Source organism: Rhinolophus ferrumequinum, chromosome 6, assembly GCF_004115265.2.
Source record: "Rhinolophus ferrumequinum isolate MPI-CBG mRhiFer1 chromosome 6, mRhiFer1_v1.p, whole genome shotgun sequence".
In the NCBI taxonomy this organism is placed as follows: Eukaryota; Metazoa; Chordata; class Mammalia; order Chiroptera; family Rhinolophidae; genus Rhinolophus; species Rhinolophus ferrumequinum.
In genome coordinates this window covers 12,986,302-13,001,971 of record NC_046289.1, presented here as the reverse complement: position 1 = coordinate 13,001,971, position 15,670 = coordinate 12,986,302, and the positions used below count along the sequence as shown (strand labels likewise).

Sequence of the window (15,670 nt, the reverse complement as noted above, 5' to 3'; positions counted from 1 at the left end):
CCACTGTTTTTTTGTTGTTTGACACTGTTCACGTCTATGTAACAGCTTGTCTCATGGAGGAGAGAACACCAGAATAGGTTAGACTCTTGCTATAGCAAGTAGCCACTGTTAAAATAAGCTTGCCTAAGCACTGAAAAATAAAGATTCAAGAGAAGTTTAAGTAAATTCATGTTCTCGGGCATAGCAGATGTTTAATGAGTGTGAAATAAATGAACTACATGTTCAGTTGAGATTATTAAGTCAGAGATGTTTGGGGTTGTACCTTTAGTTTTCCAAGCTGACAACTTTTGAAGGGCAGATGAAAGATACATTCTCGGCAGAAGGAACATACTATCCAGTGTGACACTTACTCATCAAACATTCCCTTGAGTACTTGTTATAAGGCACTGTGGTTGGTGCTCAGTGGATGCATAATTTAGCAAGGAGGAGACGTTAAGTATACAAACAGCCTTCCTTCAGCACAGGATTTATGATGTGATGAAACACTATGGACACTAATGACCTTTTTCCAAATGTAAACTGGGTCATTTAGAAGTATATAGACTAGAAATATGATTCTATTTGTTGACTAACCTGATATCATGGATTGTACATCGTCTATCTCTCTTCTTTCCCCATATTTTTAGAGAGGTCACCAGTAAAATAATAAATTCTCCATTTTTCATTCCAATAGCCACCATGTCCCCTTCAGGGCTGTAACACACAGTGCGAGCAGCATGTCCCAAATTCACTTTGTTTAACATCTTCTGCATAAGAACCAAAAGAGGAACAGAGAACTATATTGAGTACTTAAAAAGTAAGCCGATTTCTCCCCCAAATTATCAACATAATTCTGAGAAATTGTAACATCTTTTACAAAACTGTTTGTACCTACTTTATCAGCAATGTCCCAGAGTCTCACTGTGCCATCTTCTGCAGCAGAAAGGAAAAAGTCCCTGGAAGGATGTGTGGCTAGTCCCCATATGGGTCCATCCACGTGACCGTTAACTAAAATATTACATGCTGCATTTTTTTCTCCAACTTCAATTATTTCAGCATTCCTTGTCCCAACTAGTATCTTGCCCTGTAACACAAATGGGACCGATATATTTCATGTAATACTACAGTTGCTCTTCTTACTGTCACTACGTGATAGTGTGATTTATAAAAAATACATATTTGGTCTTCGGGCCCATTTCTGGGACAAAGCTCCCCAAGCCCCTGGAATTTACTACGTGATGAGAGCCATTAGGTATTTTTTGTTCTGCTAAATGAGGACAGACTCCCTGTATGGATGGGGACTTGTTGCCAGGAGACCCAGCTTAGTGACTACAGGGTTGAAACTTGCCTCAGGGACGGGAGAGGGGCTGGAAGTTGAAACAATTACCAGTGGCCAATTTAAGCAATCATGATTATGATGAAGGCTCCATAAAAATCCAAAGGATTCCTGGTTGGTGGAGAGGTGTGTGTGCGGGGGATGCATGGAAGCTCTGCGTCCCTTCCCACAGGCCTCGCGCTGTGCAGCTCTGCATCTGGCTGTCCCTGAGTTACATCCTTTGACAATAAGCTGATCTAGTAACATGTTTCTCTGAGTTCTGTGAGCCGTTCTAGCAAATTAACCAAACCTGGGGAGGGGGTGGTGGGAACCTCCAATCTGTAGCTAGTTGGTGAGAAGCACAGGTGACAACTGGGGGCTAAAGGGGTGGGGAGGGTCTTGTACGACTGAACCCTTAACCTGTGTAATTGGATACTATCTGGGGTAGATACTGTCAGAACTCAGACACTGGCTGTGTTGGAGAATTGCTTGTATTGTGTGGGCATCCCCTCACCTATCCCCCATGGTAAAATTGGGTCCAGAACCAAAATAACCTACTTTCCGAGAACTTTTTGCTTTGAATTACTCTGGTAGGAAGCCAATCATTGCAGTTTTCTATGACTACAGGCACATTCGCAGGAGCACTGGGCTGCATGCACGTCAGAGTCCATACTAAAGAACAGAGCTTTTCACTATGGAAAGACACCTGGCTTCTCCAATCAACGTTTTGACTCTCATGATGTTTTAGCCTGAGATCTCCAAAGGGGTAAATGCATTGGGATATAGAAGGAAAGTATTGGATTTTAATTAAAAATATGTGCAAATAGGGCCAGCCCAGTGGCTCAGGTGGTTAGAGCTCCATGCTCCTAACTCCGAAGGCTGCCGGTTCGATTCCCACATGGGCCAGTGGGCTCTCAACCACAAGGTTGCCAGTTCAATTCCTCAAGTCCCGCAAGGGATGGTGGGCTCCGCCCCCTGCAACTAAGATTGAACAGGCACCTTGAGCTGAGCTGCCGCTGAGCTCCTGGATGGCTCAGTTGGTTGGAGTGCATCCTCTCAACCACAAGGTTGCCGGTTCAACTCCCGCAAGGGATGGTGGGCTGTGCCCCCTGCAACTAGCAACGGCAACTGGACGTGGAGCTGAGCTGCGCCCTCCACAACTAAGACTGAAAGGACAACAACTTGAAGCTGAACGGCACCCTCCACAACTAAGATTGAAAGGACAACAACTTGATTTGGAAAACAGGCCTGGAAGTACACACTGTTCCCCAATAAAGTCCTGTTCCCCTTCCCCAATAAAATCTAAAAAAAAAAGTGCAAATAAAAGTAAGCTTAACTAATATTTAATATACAGACTGAGGATAATATATGCAAATGATTTATAAATACACTTACTGCAAGTACATGCATGGTCTAAAATTTTTATACAAATGTGTTTTCTTAAGAAAATGAGACAGCTGCACTAAACAAATTAGTCAACTGGAAAGGAAATTCAGTTTTGTCTACCATAGTTGAATCAGCAGATTCAAGAAAATAATGGAGGTTTAAATCCAGTGCTTAGGCCAACAGCTTCCTATCTTAAGCACTGCACTGGTGCAAAGACTGTGTGTGCCAACAGTGAAACTGCAGAGAAACAGTGGAATAAAACTGACAACAAGTCTGTCTTTAAGTGTTATCCATCAACTTGCAAAGGGGGAGAGAATTGCAGGAACAAATGTTCTCTATTTTCTGCTGCCCGTAGTGGCTCCGGGAACCTCTTACTTTGCCTCTGCACACGGAACGGACGCAGTCTGTGGCTTGTCCTGTCTCCAGCCGGAAGGCTCGGCATCGTCTGAGCTCCTGATCCCACAGTTTGACGGCTCCGCCTTCTTTTGACCTAAGTAAATAACCCAAACCCCAAAAAGTATTTATTATTGGCTATTGCAAATAACTTTTATTATAAACAAATATTAATAAGAAGCAGAATACTAAAAAGGCCTGATAAAACTTACTTCATATATTCTACTAAACTTTTTATGGCAATTTTAACATATACTGTATTTCAAACATTCAGTGTAAGCAAATTTTATTTTATGAAAACCTCATTTGACATGAGCATAATGTTATTTAGCATCCCCCATCCATGTATCCTCTCTCATAATACTTACTAAGGGAATGTACAAAATGATTTTTAATGTTGAGGATAATGGAAATGTAAGGCTAGAGAATAGGATTACAGATGCCATGCCACAGAATATATTTTTAAGGGCCAAAAGAGAAGCACATTTTTTTCCCTACCATTATAGGCTACTATTAAGTAGGGATGAACAAGACTAGATAACTTGTGGGAAACAAGTGTCAGAGTAACATGTGAAAGACAAAATACAGACTATTTATGGTTTTTCTCTTGGAAAAACTGAAAAATGTATTGCTTTATTTTCTGCTAGATGACCTTGTCTTAGGAAAAAACATGCCCTTGTACCATAATACAGTCTTCCTTTATGAGAAAGGCAAAAGCGTCTGCATTTGTGTTTAACTGATACATGTGAGTACTTTCAAACCTGTACTGAAAGTTCTTACTTGGTCACGTATATACGTCATATTTTAACATGCGTATGACTAAGTTGGTAGGAAATCAATTATAAGTATCTGGCTTCCACTGGAAGACTTGAAAGTCATTCAGAAAATGGCCTCTCCTCAGACTTAAATTTTGAGGTTCTCGTATTAAACACTTTTATCTAACATGTTTGCTCAAGCAAAAGAAACAAGGCAGAGTTTGTTTCTAGCATCCTCTCATCCATTTCTAATGCAGCATATGCATTTTACCCCTTACTATCCAGTTTGAACAAAAAACGCAAGCAGTCAAGGTGCATCCTGGGTTCAGTGGTTCAATGGCAGAGTCCCCCACAAGTCACCTATTAGTCAGCAAATATAAGGCATATAGACATTAAGAAAATCAATTCTTAACTTATAGGATCACTACCTACAGAACAATTATCACTCCGTTCTTGGAGTTTAAGTTTATCTACAATGCAGAAAAAATTGGAAACAATTTAAGATCAGAAATAAGAATCAACAAGAAGGCACATAAAAGGCTTACTGCATATGACGAGGAAGGTCAGAGAGCATAATCCATGCAGTTTAGAGATAACTAGAATAACTAACTGCAAACCTCAGGGAGATCACAGTGCATAAGTATTCAGGACGGCTGGGAAAAGAAACAGGACTCACGGCCTCTCCTTGCCACCCGTCACAATAAGGCCGTCCCGCAGGGTGGTGTACATGGCGAACACAGGCCCATTGTGAGCTCTGGCCACGATTCTACACAACATGTGAGCTTTCCATACACAGACATCTCCACTGATGGTACCTGTAAACGTCAAGTTATTCTGAAAAGGAGTGGGGAAGGGGGAGATAAACTCATCAAAAGTTCAAACAGAGTTCAAACAGATGCAATTCTCTATGTAAGTGTGAGCCCATCTCACCTTGCATGCAAGGAGCACAGATGGCAGGAGAAACTGGACTCAAGAGTCAGAAAACCTGAACGTGAGGCTTAGCTTTGTGAAGGACTTTTCCTTCCAGGTCTGTTGATTGTTAGCTGGAATAACCTTTTAACCGCTATGAGTGTCAGCTTTTTCATGTGTAAAATAAGGGAGTTCAATCTCTAAGGTCCCTTCCAATTATAAAATACATAATTCTAGTTTGTATCATCCCTCTGGATTGCTTCTTTCTAGCTGCCCAAGAAATAAAGGTCATTAGTAACTGAGAATGAAAAAAGCATAGAAATAGGAAGTAAAAATAACTTTTTATTAGGTTTGATATTTTGTCATAGAAAGTAAAACTATTATCTATAGCAAAGTTGTAGTTTTTCAGATTTCACTAACTCATGAAGTTAAAAAATGAAATTAACATTTGCCATTTCTTAAAATCAAGATAGCAAACGTTAATGCATTTCTGTAATCAATCCAAAATAAGATAAAGTTGATTAGGTGCCAAAAGTTCAATAATGCTTTATCACTTTGAGAACTGCAATCCTGATAAACAGTTCATTTATGTGGAAACTGGAGAAATCAAATCCTGCATCACGTGCTAATTTCATCCCATTTTAGCTTCCCTTTTAGAGCAACTTGTATATTTGACTGACAACTATGGAAACCAATAGGAAAATAAGACTTAGAATTATAACAAAACAAACTGAGTTTTTCTTTAATCTTTCTGAGAATAACAGTTTTTATGTTTAATTTCCCTACAACAATTTAATGTTACTTCAAATTCCTCCACATTTATACTTATTCCCTATAGCTCATATATGAATAACGATATATGTTGTATCACTAGATAGTTATACCATCCAAGAGCATCATTACTTCATGCTTTATCTGCACTTAGACTGACAACGCTTCAAGTGCAGAAACCAGTGTTTTTCTTCCCCTGCTTTTCTCACAGCCCCAACCAGAGGTTCAAGAGGCATAAATTGAACACCACCCCCCCTTGTTATGTAATGAGACATTCTAACCGCTCTGTTGCTTTAAACATAAAAGTCAATTATGACAATATTTTAATCTTCAAGTTATTTTCTATTGGGAATGGGCAACTGACTACATAGGAATTTTGTATGTGAAGAAAGTTAATCAACACGGGCAAATTAAACACCAGAAGCACTTGAATGTGTGGGTTTTTCTTCTGGAGAGGAATTACTGGTCTAATATTAAGAAACCCCAAAATATTTAACTGAAGTTTGACGTGGCATGGTCAACATTTTCAACAGTGTTTTTTCAAAAATATAAGTGTGCTTAAAGGTTCTAAAATTATAATTTTCTTCTTTCAAGTATTATATACTCACATAAACACTGTAGTAAGGAAATCCACTTAGGCTTTGATACACCAAAGGATTTAAAAAGCCTGGCCCAGTCAGGGTATTAAAGGGAAAAGATGTGGATTGTAAAGCACAAGCCCAGACTAGGGGTGGGAGACGGAACGGCTTTTGAACATTTTCTATTAAGACCAGGAGTTAAAATGATAGAAAGCAAAGAAAATCCTAAACTCAAGTGCCACCTTTTAAACACTTGAAAATCACATTTTATTTCTTCTAACAAAATTTTAGGACCTAGAAGACTTAGGGTGACAATTACAAATTAATGGCCCAAGGACTCAAATGTTTCAAATCTCTCTCACTCATTCACTTGCTTTCCCACTCCCTAATTTCTGAAAGTATAAAAATTTGAAAGATGAAATAGATGCATGACCAAGACATATGTAATGATTAGTGGGTTTCAGTGCCATATAAACAGCACTAATGTGGCTTTCTGAGGCAAGAAAATTCAAAGTAGCCCAACTGACGTAATTCAAAGTACACTACCATACGCATTTTAAGAGACATACTGCACCAAATGCAACAGCAAGCATGGTCTGCATCCGGGCATCTTCCAGTGTGCTCAGTAGCCCTTTTTTGCTAAGAAGAGCCCTTCCTGCCAGTGTCCAGAACTTCACATGTTTCACTCCCACAGAGACAAACTGGGAATCTGAATCAGGTCGGAATTCTGCCACAAAAATACGTTGGTTGTGACCAGCTCTGCTGGCAATTTTGGTACCTGGTAAGAAAGATATGACAAAATTATCTATGTTAATATAAGAACTAAGCTAATTTTTACAGGATCGAACAGTTGTTCAAAACATTTAGTTCAAAAAATAAATGCTTATGAAAAAGGGGGCACATCTCTTGCACTGCTACCTAGCAATCAGATGACATACAGTTAGTTGTGTACAGGGTCCCTTTGCACTATGTTTGCAAGTGAGGTGTGTATTTATGAAGAGTCTCTATCACTTATGGGGCATTTTAGATTTCAGAAGCCATATCTTCCTTTTTTCTATGAAAGTCTATGAATTTCACTTTTTCTAGTACTATGTAACTGAAAAGTTTTGTCTGAAGTGTATTAAGTAATATTAACCTATTGATCTTCCATTATCACTTACAATATACTTTCCATTCTTTTAAAAACCATTAAAAACTATTGTAAGTATACTACCTGTCCAAATTTACATCAACTTGATACATGTCTGCTCATAGCGCAGAACACAATCGTTGCACAATTCCCTTAAATCTCAAGAGTCACCCTGCTTTAGATCCTTAATGCTCCTCCACCTCCAGACTTTACCATCTCTCTCTGTGATGGCACCTTCTGCAGTCTACTCTGTGTCATGCGGAGGAGCCAGTCAACCCCCTGGGGCCAGGGAGAAGCTGCTTCTAGGGGAGCTGGCCCTGTGTCTGGGGCAGGCAAGATAGTCCCTCCTCTGCGGTAGGGCTGAGCCTGCACTAGGCCAGCCCGAGCGCTCGGGTTCGCCCCGTATCGCTCCAGCCTGCCCACTCTTCTCTTCGTTTCCTCTTTGTCCCATTCTCACCCCTAGCCTGAACGGGTAACTGGATACTCTAAGTAAAATTAACTCCACCTAAGTTTCATGGAGTATTCCAGAACCTAGATTCGATAATTATCAATACCGTGTTCCCCCGAAAATAAGACCTAGCCGGACAGTCAGCGCTAATGGCGTCTTTTGGAGCAAACAATATAAGACCCGGTCTTATTTTACTATAGTATAAGACCGGGTCTTATATTAATGTTTGCTCCAAAAGACGCATTAGAGCTGACTAGGTCTTATTTTCGGGGAAACATGGTATTTTTTAATGGAAGTGGGGAGAAGGAATTGGGAAAAGTCCCTGGACAGGAATGGGCTGGAACAGTGTGGAGCAGGATTGAGTTCTGTTTCTCCCTCCTCACCTCGGCCTGGCCAGCACTGTGTGCAGCAGAAGCACTGCTCACCCCCTCGGGGGTGCAGACACTGAACCGGCACTGGGGTCCGAACGCAACTTCATTTCCATTCTTAAGATCCTCCATAACCAATCAAATAATAACTACCAAAAATGCTTATATACAGAGTTGCTTACTGAAAGGAAAGAGCCGCAAATCATTTCTAATATTGATAATTTCATTCGTTTGTTTTGCAAGCTTACAAGTTCACTGGGTTTTCAAAGTGGAACATACCTACAATAACACCAACTGTACTGTGTGTCTCGTAGGACTGTAGGGAATGATGGCTTCAATCACCAACTTATGGAAAATATTAAGTAGAGAGTGCATATTACCACAATATCCTCATTTTTAAAAATCACAAAGTAAAATCAATCCTACCTTCTTGCCATCTCCAAATGGTAACAGTATGTTCTGCATCTAGTCCCACTGACAGCAAGAGTTTGCCAGTAGCACTGAAGCTGACTGAACACACTCCCTTGGAATGGGAGCATCTTAGTATAGATAAAGTCTGCTTGTTCATTGCATCCCAGATGTGGATAGAAGGAGCTGTAGCTAATAAATAAAGATAAAATCCAAAAGTTGTAATATACCTATTACAAATGTTTTCATTTCTAAAGCTGATGCATACTAATCTCTGAAACGGAAAAATATATTACCAAAGAAAGGCTGTGCACTTAATAAAAATAACTCAAAACTAAGACTCAATTAACAAAAAAGAAAAAAAAAGGAAAGGGAAAAAATACAGAACACTTCTTCAGTCTATAGTCCAAATTGCACTTTTGAGAAAAGAGCTTTTAGACAGATTAAGTAATCACAAACTTTAAACAACTTCTCAAAAATAATGCATGTTTGAGATACATGTTAAATCTTTATATAATTATGTGGAGAAATATATAAATATTACATAATTCAATACCAGGGTATATTCAGTACTTAGGTTATCTGAAGGAGAGATGAAAAGGAAACATAAATTGGGAAAGGCAACACAGCTAGGAAACCACCTGAACAGATCTCAACTGAAATTGTTAACCATATAGACAGATACCTGGTCAAATACTAAGTTCACATCACTTTATAAGATAGTTTTGTTTTTTTTAAACAGAATGTCATGGGAGAAATAATACTGCTAATCTTTATTTAAAAATGAAATTTGTTATTCATCTTCTGTAGCCGCTTCTACTGCTTAAATTTTTTCCTAGTTCCCTGTATTTTTTAAGTTAAAGAATCATAACTTTGTATTGTCCTTTTCCTCAAGAGGTACACCCTTCAAAAATGAATAGATGAGTTAACTCAGCAGCTAATTCAGTCTTAGAACATAAGTACTCTTAGTAAACTAATCAAAATACTAACATACATTTGCTTCAAATTATAAATCTGCTACAAACACTGCATTGCAAAAATAAAGCAATATTCAATAAGACAAGCTGCCTTAAAACCATTTGATGCAGAAAGAAATTCTGGTCTCTAAAGAAAATATTCTGATAAATTTAGACCATATTGTTCACCATCTACAATTTATAGAATACAACGATTAATTAAAGCTAATAGTTCTTCAAAGTAGTTTCATACAGAGGGTGCCAAAAAAAAATGTATACACATTTTAAGATAACATCTCTTAAAATGTATATACATTTTCTTTTTTGGCACCCCTGTTATATTAAACCACAGATTTAAATTTGAGTATCATTAAGTAAAAACTGTTCAAAGAATTATTCAACTTCATGTAAAATATCAAAACAATATGGAAATAGACAAAAAGGTTCATCATATAATAAAATAAGGTATTTATGTGTGAAAAATTGACAATAATTTAAGTACTGGACTAAAATTTGAATGTTCCTCATTCAATAAAAGTCAAAAGATCTGAGGGTTTGTAAACTTAATCTAAATAAGGAATGTTAGGTTGTTAAAAGTGTAAATTATTGTAGTAAATCACTAATTTTTTGCCAGTGATAAATATTATGTAGGCCTTCTATAATATAGAAACATTTTTATATGATTACAGAAAGCACCTCTAGGCAATCCATATGTATTTGCCTAAACGTGCTGCAGTAGATAATGGATTTTCAGGAAACATCAGTTATTTCTGTCTCCAAATTTAATATGCCACAAATTACAAAGAGTTCCATTTATCTAAAATTTAGACAGCAAGTAATCTTAAGTAAACTGAATTACCGAGCTTTTCAAACTTATAAAAAAAATTAAACAAGATAGGAAGAAGCTTATAACAGGAATTTACATTTTAAAACATATAGGTATGATTATGAGATTGCTACACATTTAGTTCTAAACTTATATCAATAACAGTAGTTAAGATTTAAATTACTGGAAATTCTCAAGGCCTAATTTACTAAAAAAAGATTAAATTATGTTCATTAAGTATATTTTATCTTCTCCTATACAGTTGTCCCTCAGTTTCCATGGGGGACTGGTTCCAGGACCCCTGCAGATACCAAAACCCATGCTCAAGTCCCTCATGTAAATGGCAGAGTATTTACACATCACCTGTACTTGCATATAGGCTACAGCAGGGCGTGCCTACACACCACTGCATTTGCATAATGCTCACGGTGTGGCTGATTTAAATTTGGGGGATTTTTTTTCTCCCCTAATACTTTTGACCCTAGATTGGTTGAATTTGTGGATGTGGAACCCGCGGGTAGGGAGGGCCAACTGTAATTTGAACAGTCATTCATTATGCTACAGTAACACAGATGTGACTCTTAGTTCTCCCCTTCCCCTACTCAGGACACCAGGTATGAGTGCCTACCCTGGGCCAGATATGTTACCAGGAACATACCACACTTTCTAATTCCTACTTCTAGGCAGATACCTTTCTTCATGAACTCAGGCTCAGGGAAGTTAAGTGACTTGCCCTAAGTCACACACAACTCAGAGCTGGCAGAGCCAGCCGAGGTACCCAGGTTCTAATCTTGCTCTTTCCATGGGGGACTGGTTCAAGCTGTCTCTGGAAAATCAATCAATCCCACCAACTTTTCATAACCATTCTTGACTCTAGACTCTAGTACAGAGATGCCATAAAGAATCACTTTAAATTACTAACTAGATCTCATAAGAATCAAAGTTTTAAAGGACATTCTTTCTCCATCCCCCAGTTTGCCTTTAATGCAGCATACTAAAAGCTGTATTGTAGAACAAAATTTTACTATGGTCCATTAAGTGTGTCAATTGTTATTTTGCCCTTTAGTTTCTGTAGTGGACAACTCTTTGCTGTACACCCAGCATCCAATCCTTCCTTCCTTCTTAATAAAGCTCTGCTTTTATTCAGGAACCCACTGCTGCCTCAGGTAGCGCAAATAATTCAGGGGAAAGACACTGCATGCTCAACCGATTAGGCTGAGCCCCTTGTGACAACACTCCCCTGCACCCTTCACTCCCTAACCCTCCCACCCCCACCTCTGATATTGGTGATTTAGTTCAGTAACCCAGATTTAAGCCAATCAACACATGGTATTCCCCTGGTGTCTTCTTAGGAAGCATGTAACACCAACTGCTATGACCATAAATACAACCAGCCTTCCGGCAGAGCAGAAGATTTGGGAAGTGCATCGTGGAGCTCCTGAATCAGCCAACTCAAAAGACCACCCTTCCTCTTCACTCTTGTGTGCTAATAAACTTCCTTATTTTCTGTCCTAGAGGGCACACAGAAGACCACTAACGTCATTTAATGGACAGCTGCCTATTGTGACATAGTAACCAAGATCAGAGAAAGAACTCTCTCTCCTTGATTGCTTTAGGGATCAAAAATGCCAAATTCTTAGCTCCTAATACAGAGTCTTAGGTGGGCTGACAAAGCTTTGTCAGAGACAGAAGATGTTGTTAGTGCCTACTCAAAACACACTTAATGTATTCAGATGGTAAGTGTACCATATCTTTTCTAACATAAATATTTTCTCTCCCATATTCCAAAGTGACAACTTCAAAACTTTATCCCTTGCTTACTTCACTCCCACCTCACTCTGAGCTGATGAAATGGAGCAAACCAAAGGCATCACACAGCAGCGTCCTTATTTTCCAGCCCCCAAACCTACCCATCTTCTTCACTTGAACCCACACTCCCTTCATTCCTTGTATCTGTGGATAATTTATCCCTGCCCAACTATTTCTCCCAAAGTATCCCCCATTTCAATAAGCCAGCTACTCAAGTACAAAATTAAGCTAGCTTTGATTCCTTACTTTGTGTCATGCCCCCACATCCAGTTCATCAGAAAGGACTGATGGGTTTCCCTCTGAAATATATTCCACATTTGTCTAGTTTTTTCCATTTTCACTCTTAAGCACCCTAGTTTAAAATGTCTTTTGCTTAGACTACTATGAATAGCCTCCTAATTTTCTGATTACTTCTCTTTTCCCTTTACATTCTCAATAGTGCAGAGAATGATTTTCTCAAAATATGAATTACTTTGAGAGGTGACATCACTTCCTTACTTAAAACTCTCCAACAATGGACTTTGCACTTAGCATGAATCCAAACTCCTCTCCATGATCTGCAAAGCTCTTCCTCTCTTCTTTAAGTTCATCGCAGAGGTTTTACTCCAGTCATATAGTCACCATCCTGTTTCTTGACCCAGGTTTAGGGCTTGCAAAGGAAAGTTAACACAAGCAGGCCTGAGGTTTACTATCATTAGAAGGGCTGCTTGCTGGGATGGCCTTTGGCTAATGTGTTCTCATTCAGAAAAATTTCAATCTAGGCTCTCAGCTCCAAATTGCAATAAAACTTTACCACTGGCTAAACCACTGAACTGCTGTGGTGACGGGGCAAGTCAGGATAGTCAACTTCTACTTCTAACATAAATTCATGGAACTGATGATGATTAAGTCTATGAGAGCAAATGAAGTTAAGTGTTGACTTCAATAACAAAATACTGAAGTTCAATAACACGATAGATTGAAGTATTTTCCACAAACTACCTGCTGATGAATAACAATGAATAACCATAGGCTTCAAACACCTTAAATTTCACAAGCTTTGAAAACTTAACCAGCTATCCCTTTTTCTTCTCCAACTCCACACATTTTTACCACTATTACTTGTAACACATCTTAGGAGATTCCACTTCAGGTTGTACTAAATTAATGTTTTCCTAACTTCTTTGAAAATATTATCTTTTGTAGTTGTTCCATGGAGACTGTTCGTATAGGCTAACTCTTCAGTCACTTTAAAGTTGGCACTGATTCCTCAAGTGAACAACTGGCAACATTTGTCAACCCATCAAGGGTCAAGGGAAACCATTCAAAATCATTTGTCTCTTGCCTTGCTTTTAATTGACTATTAATTTTGTTCCCAACATCCCCAACTCTTTTGGCAACAGTTTTTGCCAAAAAATCTTAAACGAGTTTATTTTCTCTGGACACATGTTTGCTGCAATCAAACTTGACTTAATTAACTCTTAATAAACAGCTTGTCTTGATTGGTTAACAAATGAGCCATTGAGAAACTTACTTTGGTTGTAGCCTCATTTTACTTTTTATTTTTGTGAAGAAATTCTGTTGTGACAAGGTATTGTTGTAAATTTTCTAATTTTTCTGATTGTTGCTGTCCTGTGAGTTGGGAATACTGTGATAAAGTTAAATGTGAAAATGCTGATTTATATTGTATTCTTTTAGCACAGCTATTGTATCACTACATAATAAACACAGGCTTACCATCTAATTTGATAACGATCCATACTTCACTGTGCCTTAAGAGTGTGACATTCATAGTCCAATTCCCTTTTATTCCCTTTGTTTTCACATGACAGATATACATATTGGTGAAAAAACAAAAAATATTGTGGAATAGCAATATAAATAGCACTCAAAACCTGTCAAGTTATAACTGTACCCCTACAACTTGTAGTGTGCCAAGCAGTAGTGCAAAGTGATGTCACATACAGTCTCTGAGCAACTAACTCAACTCTGCCATTGTAGCCAAAAAGCTGCCATAGACAGTATGTAACAGCATGGCTGTGTCCAATAAAATTTATCTATAGATACTGAAATTTCAATTTCATATAACTTTCATGTTTTTTGAAGTTTTAGTTTTCTTTTGATTTTTTCCAACTACTTGTATGTAAATTAGTAAAAACTGTACTTAGCTCATGGGCAGTACAAAAACAGGTGGTGGGTCAGATTTGGCACAAGGGCTGCGGTTTGCTAACCCCTGATCATGAGTGTAATCAAGAGAGCAAGGACCTTGCTTGTAGTGTTGAATAAATTTGTAGTTGAATAGTCAAATCACAAAATTATGCTTTATACTGGAGGAGAGGGAAATAGATACAAATAACCGAGAAATGTTTTCTTATCAAACTACTAACTCTTACTGTATTGTGTAAACTGAAAGCTGACTTGAAAAAGACTACTTATTATAGTATCTAAAAACAATGAACATATTGTTGTGTTCATCTAATAGTTTTTAAATTCACAAAGGCAAGGTCAAAATCAATGATAGTTATTTTTATTTTTATTTATTTTTTTTTTTATTTTTTTTTTTATTCACAAAATAGTTTTAATTGAAATAAGTCTGGTTACAAAGCAATTTATTTAGAATAATTCCAAATTTGAAAGCAAAGGTTAAAAAAAAATCAGTTATTTGCCTAAGTGATAAGATTTTGAGTATTTTTTTAATTTTTCTGTATTTTCAAATATCCTATAAGGAATGTGTATGATTTTTATAATTAGAAAATAAGTTACTGTAGTTCCTAATGTGATTACTGCTAAACCTGAAGTCCTTTCAGTACAGTGTTTGACTTTCTGCCAGTGTATGTAATTGCTCCTGTTGGTGACTTGAGCATCCTACCTTCTTGCAGTGTGTCTCTGAGTGATTCCTCTGCATCCTTTTACAAAATCTTATATTTTATTTTTTATTTTTTTATTATTTTTTTTTTATTTTTTAATTTATTGGGGTGACAATTGTTAGTAGAATTACATAGATTTCAGTTGTGCAATTCTGAATCACATCATCCATAAATCACACTGTGTGTTCACCACCCAGAGCCAGCTCCCCCTCCATCACCGTACACTTGATCCCCCTCACCCTCATCCCCCACCCCCCAACCCCCTTACGCTCTGGTAACCACCAAATTACGTTCCCCAGATTAATTTTCAAACCCCGTGGCCATCCTGTGGTCACCGACTGCCCTCCAATCCCCTCACCCTCCCCCCCACCCCCCACTCCCCCCGCCCATCTAGCAACCCTCAGTTTTTCCTCATTGTCTCCCAAACAGTTTCTGATTAGTTCATTCACTTATTCTTTTCTTTAGAATCCGCAAATAAGTGAGATCATATGGAACTTATCTTTCTCTGTCTGACTTATTTCACTTAACATAATGTTCTCTAGATCCATCCATGTTGTTGCAAATGGTAAGATTTCTTTCTTCCTTATGGCTGCATAATACTCCATTGTATAAATGTACCACAGTTTCTTAATCCAGTCATCTACCGATGGGCATTTTGGTTGTTTCCATGTCTTAGCTATTGTGTATAGTGCTGCAATAAACATAGGAGTGCATAGAGATTTTTGAATTGAAGTTCTGGATTTCTCCGGATAGATACCTAGGAGTGGAATTACTGGATCATAAGGTAGTTCCAT

General features: G+C 38.0%; 1 protein-coding gene across 9 annotated transcripts in view; it reads right to left on the bottom strand.

The window, feature by feature from the left end:
* EML5 (EMAP like 5) overlaps nucleotides 1-15,670 on the bottom strand; it is a 155,562-nt gene that overhangs the window by 5,123 nt on the left and 134,769 nt on the right. For 4 of the 9 annotated variants that reach the window (XM_033109198.1, XM_033109200.1, XM_033109201.1 and 1 more), the window contains 6 exons: nucleotides 8,458-8,631; nucleotides 6,656-6,864; nucleotides 4,505-4,662; nucleotides 3,056-3,170; nucleotides 875-1,063; nucleotides 574-746 (listed from right to left, as the gene is read on the bottom strand). In XM_033109198.1, coding sequence (XP_032965089.1) covers nucleotides 574-746; nucleotides 875-1,063; nucleotides 3,056-3,170; nucleotides 4,505-4,662; nucleotides 6,656-6,864; nucleotides 8,458-8,631 — 1,018 coding nt within the window. Of the gene's footprint in view, nucleotides 1-573; nucleotides 747-874; nucleotides 1,064-3,055; nucleotides 4,663-6,637; nucleotides 6,865-8,457; nucleotides 8,632-15,670 lie in introns of those variants that run through there. The other 5 variants (XM_033109196.1, XM_033109199.1, XM_033109197.1 and 2 more) reach the window with 3 other exon arrangements.